Here is a 14,810-nt window from a genome sequence, read left to right on the forward strand (position 1 = left end):
GGAGCAGTCTGATTCTTCTTTGTTGTTAGTTTTGCTTTTACATCAGACTCTGAAGGGATTGTGTATATTCTTATCTTGTATTGGAATTAAATTGATTTGACTTCAGATATTTTGGTCTGTCATATAAAGCCTCTTGATTATACAACTTAATAGTTTTTTTCTCCCTAGAACTGGACTTTTCAAACCATTAAATATTTATTAATATTTATGCCTGCTGTATGCATGTCTCTAGGGAGTTTGCCTTCCATTTGGAGAGGGGTGTGTGTGTGTGTGTATATATGTGTACGTTCCTGTTGTGCCCATGTGTGTGAAATAAGAATTATAGTTTACATTTCTATGGTGCTTGAAGGATCCCCAGACATTTTCCTCATAACAACCTTATGAGGAAGATAACAAGAACAGGTTAACTAGGTACTTCCGTGGATACAGTGCTGGGCTTGAGGAAAGGAAGACCTGAGCTTAAATCTGGCCTCAAACACTTACTTTGTGTGAACCTCACCACATCACTTAATCCTGTTTGCCTCAGTTTCTTCATTTGTAAAATGCGCTGCAGAAGGAAATGGCAAACTTCCAATATCTTTGCTAAGAAAACCCCAAATAGGATCATGAAGAGTTGGCCATGACTGAACAACAAAACAAAAAGAACATAATGTAGGACAGTATATACTCAACTGATAATTGTGTGATAGATGTTTAAAAATATTACATGTAATTCAAAGGAGAGTACGTCATCATGGGATGGTTACAGACTTTGGAACAGGTCTTGAAGGATGGGTCATTATGACAAAGACTATGTCTTATTCTACTTTTTATACCTCATACTGGGGTGGGATTATGGCCTTGAGGGCCACATATGGCCCTCTACCTCCTCACGTGGGGCCCTTTGATTGAATTTCACCTTCACAGAACAAAATGGGAGGATTTGTTCTGTTAAAACGTGGATTCAGTCAGAGGACTGCACTTGAGGACCTAGAGGGCCACATGTGGCCTTGAGGCTGCAGGTTCCCATCTCCAGCCCCATAGCATCCTACAACCTACATATAAAAAGCAATCAGTAATTTTTTTGTCAGATGAATTTTACATGGGTGACATTGAGGAGTATATCTTCAAGCACAGGCTGACTAAAGATTAAGAATTTGTTTTGAAGCAAAGAGGAGGGATGAAGTTGAATAGATAAATAGAATTCCATGTAGAACCACAGAGTTGAACTTCATTAGATATGGAAGGGACTTTAGTAATAGAATTTATCCCCTCCACTCCCTTATTTACAAATAAGGAAAATGAGGCCCAGTGAGACAAAGTGACTCTCTCTTTTATTAACAAACTAGTTAATAGGAAATTCAGGTCTCTGTGTTTAGGATTTATATATATATTTTTCAGTTTAGTATATGATAGCTCAAAATATTCTAAAAGTTGGATGACTTTTGGTGGTTTTCCATTGAAAAAAAAATGTAGTAATTATAACCTGTAAACTTTCCATGGACATTTTAAAGAGTTCATCATATATTGGAATCCTTTTGATTTTTTTATTTTCTATCCTTCCACTTGGGCAAAAGATATGAAATTTAGGTGGATCATGGATTTAGAGCATGAAGGGACCTTCGTGGATTTCCTTCTTATAGTATATATAGACATTTAAATTGATGTTTTCTTTCTCTGGTCAGGGCATTCCTGAATTTTTCAGTTCAGTAATCTTTTGCCTGGGAAATAATTTATGTTTATTCTAGCTGGTACTAAGCATACTTTGGTGTGCTGAGTTGGTACCTATCCCTTTTCCATGTTAACAGTACATATCCCACAAAGTAAATAAGACAGATATCTGTATTATGCAGTGAGAATTCTGATTTTGATGGAAAGATGAATGAGGAAGCATTTGTGTTAATCAAAAGTATAGTATATTTATTATGAATAATTTTTGTCATAAAGTTAAGATGTATTTACATTTTAGTTGCTTGAATATCAAGATGCCCTAGAAATGAAGCTCTTCCTACTACTCTTGCTTGAAATTAGAAAAAGCCTTCCTTGATGTGGAACCATTTAAGGCAGGGATGGGGAAGCTGTGGTCTTGAGGCCACAGGTCCCCCACCCCTGATCTAAGTGCTTTAGTTATAGAACTTGAACTCAGAAGGTAAATGTTTTTGCAAGAATAATCTTGAGTGACTTGATTAATCAGTGTTTTATATTGTCCACTGTTGTGGTCCTTTTGTCTGGATGGTTGAGGTGTCTTTTTTGTAATAAGCTTTGAATATGATCAGTTATCAAACCTCATCCATCCTACCTCACCCTGGGTGCTTTAGTACAGATAGATATACATGCAGAGGTTCCTCCCTCCTTCCCATCCCCCCAACTCCTTTTTCTCTCAGTCTGAACGTAGAGGTGTGCATCCCTTTCATACCCGTTCTAACCTCCACATAGATACACAAAAACTAAAGATACCACGAATGGTTAGGCATGTGAAGCTTTAGTCCGGAATGGAGGTGAATTGATTAGTTGGTAAAATAAGGTTAATAGAAAGTACATAGGAAGCTGGATAGTAGTCGGGCAAACACAAAAGTCTTTGAGACAGTATGGTTTATTGGTAAGACCATACATAGAATTTTGAGTTAGAAATATTATTTCACCATTTATTAGCTTTGTGACTGTGAGCAGGTCATTTAAGTTTTCTGAGCCTTGGTTTCCAAACTTGTATAATAAGGATAATAATATTTTCCTTCCCTACCTCACAGGCTAGTTTTGGGTTGTCATATGTAATGATGGTTATGAAAATGCTTTGTAAACTAGATCTAAAGTACTTACTGTACCCTTGTCAGATGATAGTTATTCTGTTTTTTTATTATTTAAAAACCACAACCCTTTTTGCTGTAATTTTCATTATGATATTTACTTTCTAGTTGTTTTTCTGTTCCAAGATGCGAAAGGATTTAAAAAAATAATCAAAGATTTCCTTCTTTGGATTTTGTTATTGAGACTTTTGCCAATTTGTACAAGTGTCCTAACTAAAGTTTTTTTGGTGGAGGTCTGGACTTCGAATTTTATGAATATTGGGCATTTGCAGGATGAAAACTGGATTCATCTATGCAGATCAGCAATTCACCTGTAACTTAGTGTCTTACAATGTTGCCTGGGTCACCGAGTGGTCGAGTGACTTGTCATGGTAACACATGAAATCTTATCTTCTAACTCTAAAGCCAAGCCTTCTTCCCTCCAGTACATGACTGCAATTCTTGATTATGATAGTCTTGTTAAAATCATCTTGTCATAATTAATATCTAAGATTTTCTTATCTATGTCTTTAACCTTCTATAAATGGTTGCTAGACTGTTGTTTAGATGGTTTTTCTTTTGAATTTGGTTCACATTTAAGTTATGTTGATAAGATATTACTCTGATTGATAGACACAGAACTGTGACAGACTTTGAAAGCAGATTAATTGAGGTCCCTTCCTCCTGCTTACTCATTTCTCATATAGTTTATTGGTTAACAAGAGTTGCAAAAAGGTTTGAGGTTTTACATACAGTCAGCTATCATGATAGATCTTTTGATCCAAAAGCCCCATTTCCCCTTCTGCCTGGAAAGTTCAGAACTTTTGGGGAGCACATAAGGAAACCATTATTTTGCCATCTTTATTGTTTTGTACTATACGATTTAAAAAATGTTCTAGAAAGCCATCTTGCAGAAACATTTGTTCCTTTGTGTGGCTATACTAGCTAGCTCTGCGTGGTCTGGGTTATGGGTTTTGGGTCTTTCTGTTGGTTTGACTGTTCTTTCTCTGATAAAAGAATGTCTGGTGGAATTTAATTTCCAGAAGCAGCTAGGCATTAACATATCTATAAGTAAAAGCCAAAAAGCTAAGGAGTGAATGGGATCAAAACCATTATGTTATCTTTCTTCTACAATGGTTGTTGGAATAAGGAGAGCCTGAGAAGGTTAAAGCTAACTTGTAGGCAGATGTAATGGTGATAAATTATTTAACTCTCTTTGGGCCACATTTTGTGCACTGTTAAAGGATTGTGGGTTCAAGTGACAACTCATCTGTTTTTGATGGTGAATATATAAGGTGTTATATTTTCATCTTCTCACTTTGTTAGACATTTTTTTCCTCAAAACCCTAATAAAGTTCAGCAGGTCTTATTTTCACTTGTTGGTCACTGGTTCACTAGTTAGAATAGTGTAGTTTAGAAAAAGTTAGCATGCATATCTCTTCTTCAGCTATTTGCTTTCATGACTTTTTCTGTATTTATGTACATGTGAGTGTGTGTATGTATACATGTATGCGCACATACATACACACATACACATGTAGTTCATATTTTAAGTATTAATTCAGTCTGTCAGTGCTCACTGTCCAAAGAGCACTGTTCGAGTTTATATGGAGGATACAAAAGAAATGACCTTAGTCTCTATGTTCATAACACTTAAAGTACAGTTGAAGATATATCATCTGAAACTGGTAAGTGAAACTGGTAAAGGAGTACAGATTTGCTTTAGTGTAAAGTGCATCTAATAAATGAAGTTTCTTGTGTATTTTGAGATAATTTTAAAAGAGAGGAGACAGAAATTAGTAGAGAACAAAGTCATGGGTATTCCAGGTGGAGTCCATGGCATGTTTAGGAAAACAGGACCAAATGGAATATTTGAATATCTCCTGTTGGTTTGTTCTAGTGGAAAGTCTTCATTAGGGAGTCATAGGAAGTTGGTATAGGGAAAGAGTTGATGCAGAACCATGGAGATTTATTAGAAGAGTTTGTATTTTATGTGGGATTGGTAGTGGAGAGCCAGTTTAAGCTTCTTAAGCAAAGAAATGGCAATGAGTGTGGCATTTAAAATTGGCTGTGAAGTATTTGCTTGCGGTTAACTTTCAGGGGCATAGAGACACAAAAATGGGAAAGACCATATGGAATGGTAGTTGTAAGTATGTACAATAGGTTATGATAGTGTAGACCAGAAGGGTACTTGGGGAAATAGATTCTGAGATGCATTGAGACCTAATGATAGGAACCTAATAGGCTGAGTAGTAAAAGATTGAGGCTAGCCAAGAGCTAGAGAAAGGGAACTTTAGAAAGGCCTGGAAGTGCAGATTTTGGAGTCGTTTTCATATACATGATAGTTGACGCCATCTGATGTGAGATAGTTTTCCCAGAAGGTGATTTAAAAGCAAAACAAAAAAAACTTAGCACACTGTGATTTGGGTCATTGTCATGAATTTTTTGTTGAATGTTTTTTTTTCCTAAACATGTTAGTTTGCCTTTTTATTTTTTTAAAAGCTCTTTAGGGTCATAATTTTTATTACCTGTGTTTTTAAAAAAATTGTCATCTTAGAGATGTAGCTTAGGCCAAGAATACTTTGGTCATTGTTCATATTATGTAGCACAGATGACATGTTAGCAGATTCTTAGGCAAATTAGTTGGTCTTGTCATCTTTAAATACGATTTTCAGTAGAGGGGAGTATGAGAAAAAACTAAAAGTTTTTGACTGAGAATGTTATTTTAGCGACAACTTATTTGTACTCTTAGTCATTAATTCTCTTTATTTTGAAGCATGCAACCAGTAAGGACCCCAGAGAAGTTCGAGATTCTAGAGAACAGAAAGAATCAAAGGAGGAAAGCAACAAAAATGTTACGGAGTTTGGAAAACAGCAGCTTTTGCCCCCTCTCTCATCCCTTCATCCGTCGCTACCTCAGAACCAATGCTACATGGCCACCACAAAATCACAGACAGGTAAAGAGGGAACACCTAACAACAACTCTTCCTTCCTTGAAATCTATTGATTGATATATAAAATCTTTTTTTCTGTAGAGCACAAGAGCCACAAAGAATGCTTGATTTTTGTAGCCCTTGTATTGACTCTTAGATTATTCTTAGAACTGATACATCTTTTGATATTTACCCATGATAGCTTTTATGAGATTTTTTTAATGCTTTATCGGGGCTTGCCAAAAACATTACTTCCCTTCGATAAATTCTTGTCTTAATAAATTAACCAGGATTTCCTGTCTTTTAATACCTCATGTTTTTAAATCTTAAAGTGAAGGTTTTCATTCTTGAAATGCAGCAACATAGGACTGTTTTGCAGTAAAAACTTGGATTTGTAGAATATTTTCAAAGAAATGCAATTTAGAAGATACTGGGGCAAGAACTCTGGAGTTAGGGAGTCAGGGGATTTGAACTTCAAACCCCTTTCTGCCATGCTTTGTGAATTTGGGCCAAATCTTCTTGTTCCTGAGTCTCAGTATCCTCCCCTTTAAAATGAGGGCATGGGATTGCTAAGGTCCTTTCCAGCTCTGGCTCTTATCCTGTGTCTTTGAAGTGCATACAAAAGCTCTACTTAAGCTCACAAAATTCATTCAGATTGTGATTAGAGAGGTCATTAGAGAACTTTTTGTTTCAGTGAATAAATGACTGATTTTTGCATTAGCCTGTGAATGTTTATATGAATATAGGTACTTCTTGAAAGACATAAGGGTACATGAAAAATATCTTTAAGGATTTTAAACTTCTGTTTTGTAAGCTCCTTGACATTGTTGCTTTGTGATACATCTAAAGAAATAAATTTATCAAAAGTAGACTTCAACTCCAGTTCAGTCTTAACAGATTCTAAATTAATTGAGGCCTTAATTTTTACTCTTTTATAACTACCACACATTGACTACGTGGTACAAAGTGCTGCTATTCTAGGGGCTATGTAGGAGACAAACAAGTACAGCATTTGATTCCTGCCTTTAAGGAGCTTGTAATCCATTTTAGCTGAGGGCCTTGTAATAATCATTTACAAAGCTAACTTAGTACTACTCTAACTTTTGTTGGATTTTATTAGTAGCTAAACCAATTTAACGTTGCCATTGTTTTTTTCTCAGCCTACAGTGTTCTTTTCTTTTCTGTCTTTCATTTTTCTTATCTACAAAATAGAAAATCTAGTGACCATTGTAAGAGAAAGACTACTAAATTTGGAGTCAGAAACCCTGAATTCATATCTTGACTCTGCTTTTTACTAGCTAGTTGTATGGTCTTGGGCAAGTCACACAACCTCTTTAGGATTCAGTTTTATCTGTAAAAATAAGGGATGGGATTTAGTAATCATTAAGATCCTTTTCAGGTCCATATTCTATAAATCAAGTAAATGCCTTTTTTTAGAAAGATGATGCTAATAAAGCCAGAGTCTTGTATTTATTCCCCCGTAGCCTCATTACCTTTGTTCTGTTCAGACCAGTCCTCTTGCTTATAAATTAAATGTTTACCCTTGGTCACAGGGCTGATCAGACTAGAGACCATGTAATCAGGACTTTCACTACTATGAGAGTACCAGTGTTGATTTTCTGTACTCCTGATAATGAGTGGGTCATTATCAAATAGAGCAGTAGTTAATTTACCTCAGGGTTAAGTGGATGAACAAATTGATGAAAAAAATCCTGTTATTAGTGTCTTTCACTGTAGATAGCAGGTGTCATTCTAGTTTACAGACAGAGCCCTTTATGGGTATCTTACTGGTGCAGAAGTGGAAGTGAGGGCCAAGTGAATCTCACTTTCATTTTCTTTTTCTGACCACTCTTATCTAATACATTGATAAGAAACCGTTTCTATCTGTTAAAAATTCCTTTAAGTTTTATCAATTCAATTCAACCAACATTATTCAATATCTCTCTTGCAAAACTTTGTGCTAGGAGTTGGGAAGATGTAGAGATATGTAATATACCATCCCCACCCCTCAGAGAGGTTATAATCTGTATCCAAAGACATGGTCAGGATTCTAGGTGGTCATGTACAGAGCCCATCTGCTCCAGTGAATCTGCATCTGGTTCTAAATCTGTATTCTAAAACACATGGTCATATCAGATTGTTAATCTTTAAAGCTTAATAAAATGATAGAAAAATCAGCTTATGTCATAGCTAGTTGCTGTAGGTTAGCATTTTCTGGATGTGAGATATTTTGATCTCTAACTTAGCCTTGTGTTACTTGAGATGACTCCTTTTACCTCAAAGATATCGGTATATAGGTGTATTTTATCTAGTTTATCTTAAAAAAAACCTGTCACTTGATGAATATCAGATCATTAAATGAACATAGGTACTGTGTTCTAGAGTGTCAACTCATTGCTGTTTGAAGAATAATGCACTATACTAATGAAGATCCTTAGCATATGATGAACTTGTTGATAAAATTATCCTGTAGTAATACTTTATGTGAAAAGCCATGTCTAATTTCTGTTCAGAGTAATAATGGTCTGTCATTTTAAAAGAAAATATAATTTTTTTGAGAAAGCAATTTGCGTTACATGGGCTTGGTAAAAATTTCAGTCTGTTAGGTATCTCCCCTCTGACTTGTATGTAAATTTCAGGCAATAACTACCTAGCAATTAACTGTGAAAAGTTACTGTTAGGAACATTTAGTTTCTCTCCTTTTTAAAAAGCATAAATGAAAACATTACTTCCTTTTGATTGGGAAAAATAATGCACAAGTGGGTTCAATACTATGCCATAGACATGCCATATACACATAATCTCTTAGCAAAAAGAGAGAAAGATTGCTAGGGAATAAGAAGAAATGGGTCTTATAGCTAACTTAAAGACTAGAAAGAGAAACTTTAAGACCTTTCCTTGAAGCAGTACTAGAACCTGCTGTCCCTTCAAACAATCCTTACCTTTTTCCTCTCTATTGCAACCAGTTTCCTAGAAAAAAACTGTTTACACTTGTTGCTTTCACATCCTCTCCTTTTATTCCTCAACTTTTTGTATTCTCTCTTCTGACTTTATCACTTTTCTGAAACTTTTGTCTCCAAAATTACCTATAAGCTCTTAATTGCCAATTCATATGGTCTTTTGTCTGTCCTGATCCTACTTGTTCTCTCTGTTGCATGACACTGATCTTGGATGTTCTCTTCTGGGATTTCATGATTTTCCTCTCCCTTAGTTTTCTTCCTGACTATATTCCTCCTGTCTCTTTTGCTGGATTGTCATCCATGTTCCTTAATAAGTGTTCTTCAAAACTCTCTCCCTGATTGTCTTCTTTCTCTAGGGTTCTTAGGCTTCCTTTTAAGAACCTCATCAGTTCCCATGTTTTAATTATCATCACAGTACAGATTATAATTGCTTGCATTTGTATGGTGGTTACTTTGTGCCAGACACTGAGCTACAAAGGATTCACAGATCTGGGTGTCCAGTCCCATTCTCTTCCTGAGCTTCATTTCCACCTTACCAATTGCCTCTTGGGCATTTCAAATAGGAAGTTGTCCCCAGAGGCATGTCAAATTCAGTGTGTGGAAAATAGAACTCATCCTCCTTCCCGCCAACCACTCTTCCAAATTTATTTATTTTTGTTGAAGGTACCATTGTTTTCCTGTCTTTCAAGTTTATAATCTCAGTTTTATTCTTAGTCCTTTACTTTCACTGACTTCACATATCCAGTCACTTGCTAGTTTTTGCCATTTCTATCTGTGCAACACCTCACGTAAGATCCACTTTATTTACTTACACAGCCACCACTTTACTTCAGGCCCTTATTTCTTCTTGCCTAGATTACTTCAACAGCCATTTAATAATTCTTCCTGCTTCAAAGTTCTCCCTGCTATAATCTTTCCGTCATGTAGTTGCCAAAATAATTTTCCTTAAGTGCAGATCTGACCATGTCACTCACTCTCCCTATTCAGAAAATTCCAATGATACCCTTTTGCCTCTAGAATCACATTAAAATTCCTGTTTAGTTTTTTTAAGCCCTTTATAACTCCACGCTAGCCTATTTTCCATCCTCATTGCATATTCCCCCTTCAGTACTTTGCAATCTTGCCAAACGATTCTGTATTTCCTACCTCTGTGCCTTTGTATAGGCTGCACTGCCCCATCCCCTTGCTCTGACCCTTACCTGGAATATAATCTCTCTTTCCCTCTGTTGCATAAGAGGAACCCTATCTTCCTTCAGGGCTCAGTTTAAGCACCGTCTTCTACATGAAACTTTTCCTCATTCTACTGATTGCTAGTGTTTCTCTGTCCCCTCCCCCCGCCTCAAACTCCCTCAATACCTTTATTTAACTTCTTCATATTTATTTGTGTTTATCCTCTTCATACTTATTCTGGATTGATTTATATGTACGTTTCCTCATTAGAATATAATCATTGTGGGTATGGATTGTTTTTGTGTATTTTTATCAGTGCTTAGTACAATGCCTGACACACAGTAAAATAATACTTTAAAAATGTTTGTTGGTTTGTATGAGTGTATACCTTTCTAATAGTAGTTACTACTAGGAATAGCCAGTTATGAGCTTTCTTGCCTAGACTTGTTCACTTTACTTATATGTATTCAGATTCATTCTATTTTACTATTTATGGAGGAGAGGTATCTGGCACACAGTACACATTTAATACTTGTTGATTGGCTGATTGATTGTGACAGAAAAGAATGTTTTGATTTATGAAATAATTATACTATACCTAGGAGTCACTCAGTAAGAGGCTCTAAACGACAATAAAATTGTTCTTTGTTTCAGTGAAACCAGATTGTCTTCTTTACCTAAAGTCATGCCATTTCTGTGGTTGATTTTACATTTATTTGAGAAAAATAAACTGTGTTACCAAAATAGGTCCCTTCCCTCCATGTTCACATGCTAGTTTGTTAGTACAGTTATCTAAATGTACTAGTAATCTGTTCGTTCTGGGTAGACCTTTTACAATATTCCTCTCCCCCCCTCCCCGCCCCCCAGCAAATCGTCATACTCTGCAGACTAAGGGTAGAACAAAAAGTCCAATTGTCCTAAATCTTAAGTCATAAGAATTATGGTTTGCAGCAAGGAGGGGATGCTAGGGTAATTTATTATAAAATGGGATATTCTAAGCAAGTACCAGTAACAATTCAACATATATAAGCTGACATCAAATAGATACCATGGGCAGAGTTTGGCAAGCTCAGTCATTCCCCAGTTCTCAACTGTGGAAGCAAAGTTCATTTTCATAGAATGTAGTGGATCAAAGCTTCAGTGTCTAGGTAAACTAGGAAAAGCAGCTTGTTGGAAGCATTTGGTAAATACCAACATCCTGAAGTTTGGAGGATCAACTTGGAGGAGATTTCTGAATGCTAGGAAAGTATTCTGGTGAATTAGGAAAAATAAGAACCAGTCTAATCAAGTCTCCGACTAAGATTAGGTTTAACTTAAATTATGGTTTATAAAAATTATGTATTAAATGATACCAAATTGTACTTTAAACTCAGCTTTCTTTGATTGATTGCTTTTTGTTCATATTAAAGGTAGTATTTTGTGATATCAGTTGTGTTCAGCTGCTTTAATTAGGAATTCATTTTTCATAAATTTTGTAATATTTTTATTAAACAGCAGAAATTACTGTTATAACAAGAACTTGTTGATGTTGTCTATAACACAAGACAGTGAAAGCACCCATCACTTATTAAGTCCTGGTTGGTATCATTGTGCCAAGTGGTAAAGTTGAAAGGGTATTGGATTTTGAGACCAAGAACCTATGTTCAATTCCAGTTATTGCTTGTAAACTTTGAGTTTAATTGGCTAGAATTTAGTTTGTCAATTAACCTCTCATTCTTAGTTCCCTCATCTATAAATTGAGGGTGTTAACTTGATGATCTCTAAGATTCCTGTGATTCAAAATATTATCAAACTTTTGCCTGAACTGTAGATTGAGGTCTTTGAAATTAAATTTCTGGGTCTTATACCATTCACTTAATCATATTAAACATATACTGTTACACTAAATATTAACGATTTTTTTTCCTGGAACCAATTCTATGTTAGACAAGCATCATACCAAGCTGTTAAAACATGCGATTATTAATGTACTGCTTTTGACCATGTCTTATCCTAGGTTAACTAAGACAACAAGAAATGAGTGAGCATATATCTTGATGAGCCCATGAAAGATGTTTGAAGAAAATGTATTACTGATTTAGTAACCTCTATATAAAGAAAATTTGGCATTAAATATTTGGAATATAAGTCAAAAAGCAAATGTTCACCATCAGTTTCTGTGTGTTTTTGAAAATGTTATTCTGTAGAATGGTCCTCCCTGTCTTTCAGGTGAAAGAGTAATCATTCGTACAATTTTCTAATATTTTAAAGCGTCAATGGCTATGTGATTTTATATATGTAAATGCAGATCTCAACCTATTCACACTTGTCCCATGTTATTCTTTTCTATGTCCTTTGACAAATCCTTTATAGATGATCTTCTCAATTGACTCAAAGCTTTCCTCTACATCTCTTTTCTCCCAAAATGTTTCTTTATACCAGGACCACATTCTGGTTGTCCCTTTGACATCCCTTGCTCTGTGTAATTGGTTCACTTTTTCAGTTGTATATCTCTGATGATATTTTGTTATGCTTTCTGTAAGTATATCATAGTTAACAATATGCTGCAGCCTACTTATCTTCATAATGTATCTTTCTCTTGTCTGTTAGGTCACTGGCAATTTTTATTTGTCAGAGATAGTAGTGTTACATGGTTTGCAACCATATATCATCAATGAAAGCATGGTGTGGTGGGGGTGGTGTGTGTGTGTGTGTGTGTGTGTGCATGTGTAGGTGTAGGAACATTTTGGGATTATCAAAATGCCTCTGTAGTCTTCTAAATACAATCTTCTATTTGATTCTGAGTCTAGGTCACTGTCCTTGTGTAAGTCTTGTTGTCTAAGATACATATACTGATTGACTAATTCAGTAGACTGTTCATCTAAATGCATGCCAAATTCTAGACAATGGACATTCTTCATTCTTTGAGGTTTTCCTTTGTAGCTTGCTAAGTTTATTTCTTTTGAATAAAAATTAATTAATTTGATTTTTGTGGACATATAGTGTTCTGTACTTTGATGTAATCGGCTTAATGTCACCTGCATGGTGAGGACTTCTTCCATTTGAAATCTTTTCAGAATATTCTTTATGACACTAGTAAATAATTTTTTTGTGAGCATAAGTTTCATTATTTTATGGCACATTTGATATTAATAATTAGAGGACCATTTTATGGTTGCATAAAATCTCCAGGAAGCTTCTAAGATATTAACACCTGAACAAGAAGGTAACTTCTTGGGGAACTCTTAAGGCTGCAGTTTGCTGTTGTTAATTTTTTTTAATGCAAACTAGTAATGAACGTGTTAAGATTTTGAATTCTCTGTAGTTTTAGTCAGTTATTTATTTGTCTTTGAAAATATTCTTGACTATAAAAAATCATTTGCAAAAATCTGACTTTCTGTCTCATATTTTTATTAAGACTATCTGAAATGCATGTGTAGTTCTTTCCCATAAGTCTATAGATATGGAGAAGTATAGATTGATAGATTTTAATGTCCTCTCAGTCTCTTTATTTGGCTGTGATTTTTAAAAATGTTGATTCTTCTCCTCTTTGAGATATTTTGAAAACTGATTTCAGTGCTTTAAAAAATTTCTAATGTGTTTTTATAGTGAAATTTCTACTTCATATGGTATACTAATTCTAGAGATCTATGTCCTTATGTGGTGGTTCCACCCACTATTGTTGATGATGAGAATAAATCACTAGAGAATCATTGACAAATTTGTACCCTTACCTATTTGTTATCCTCAAAACTTCATCTATAAGTGTTCCTGAGATCATCTGCATTTTTTGTATTTCATGCTGATGCAGATTCCTTTTCTCCTCCATCACTTTTTGCATTTTTGGAAAGCACTTTTTCTCATGCAATTTTCTGCTCTTCTCCTCCATAATGTTTGTTTGTTTGCTTTGTGTTTTCCTATAGGGACATTAGGAGACTCCCTTAACTAATGCAGATCCTTAGCTCTTCTGCAGCTTAAAATCTGAAGAGTTATATGGAGCACTGAAAAAATTAAATGATTTGCCCTCCTTCGTGGTTTGCCAATAAGTTTGTACATTAAATTTTTGCTTTTATTGACTGCTATAAGATTATAGTATCATTGATCTCAAGCAGGATGGTACCTTAGAGACTGTCTAGTAACTAGTTCAATTCCCTCATTTTACAAATTAGGAAACTGAGGCCCAGAGAGGTTAAATGACTTCCCTAAGGCCACAGAAATAGTAAGAGTCAGTAATTTTGCTTGTCAGGGAGATTGAGTTTGGCTGATTCAGTTCTGAGACTCTTGATCATATAACTGGTTAAACTTCTCTAGGAAATGGTGGTTATCAGCAGTGTCATTTACTTTTTTCCTTATCCTTTATCCATTTCCCATGTTTCAGGAGTTAATAGCTAGATTGAATAATCAGTTAGCTGTTGTAATTTCATCGTGTTTTTCTCATCTTTAATCTTCTAATGTTGTATTGATTTTTATATTTGCTGTAACTAGTTGATGTTCTGATTATACACAGATAGCTTATATAGAAATGACTTCTATAATTTTTTCCTACAATAATTTATTTCCTACAATATATTTATATCCTGTACAGTTATTTTTTCTTGGTGATGTTTTGTTCTTGCCTTGTCTTGTATCTTGCTACTTTCTTCTTAAAAGAAATAAGCCTTGTTATACAGGCTGGAAGTTTCTGAGTAGTCTATAAATCTGAGACTTTGATTTCTAATCCTGATCCATATTTTCCAACTTTTTTTTTTGTCATTTTCTTCTTTCTGCACACTTTTATGTTGATGTCACCAAGTATCAAGGTGTATTTTAATTTTGTTTTAAGGGTATTGTTAAGTCCTTTGTAGAATTTCATTGTTCTTTTATTCTTTGCAACAGATTCTAGTTCGTAATGTAATTATCTTCATTGTAGCCCAGAGTGTGGCACTAAGTAAGCGCTAAATATCATCATAATGTCTTTTTGCTTTTAAACGTTGGATAATTTTTGCTTTTTCCTTTTTTAGGCCCCT

General features: G+C 34.9%; 1 protein-coding gene across 23 annotated transcripts in view; it reads left to right on the forward strand.

Annotated features, from left to right (window-relative positions):
• The window catches only part of EHMT1 (euchromatic histone lysine methyltransferase 1), a 300,206-nt gene that overhangs the window by 155,530 nt on the left and 129,866 nt on the right, over positions 1-14,810 (forward strand). For all 23 annotated transcript variants that reach the window (XM_072633192.1, XM_072633195.1, XM_072633191.1 and 20 more), the window contains one exon: positions 5,539-5,719. In XM_072633192.1, the coding sequence (XP_072489293.1) occupies positions 5,539-5,719 (181 nt within the window). The remainder of the gene's footprint in view (positions 1-5,538; positions 5,720-14,810) is intronic.

The sequence above is a fragment of the Notamacropus eugenii genome, chromosome 1, assembly GCF_028372415.1.
Source record: "Notamacropus eugenii isolate mMacEug1 chromosome 1, mMacEug1.pri_v2, whole genome shotgun sequence".
In the NCBI taxonomy this organism is placed as follows: Eukaryota; Metazoa; Chordata; class Mammalia; order Diprotodontia; family Macropodidae; genus Notamacropus; species Notamacropus eugenii.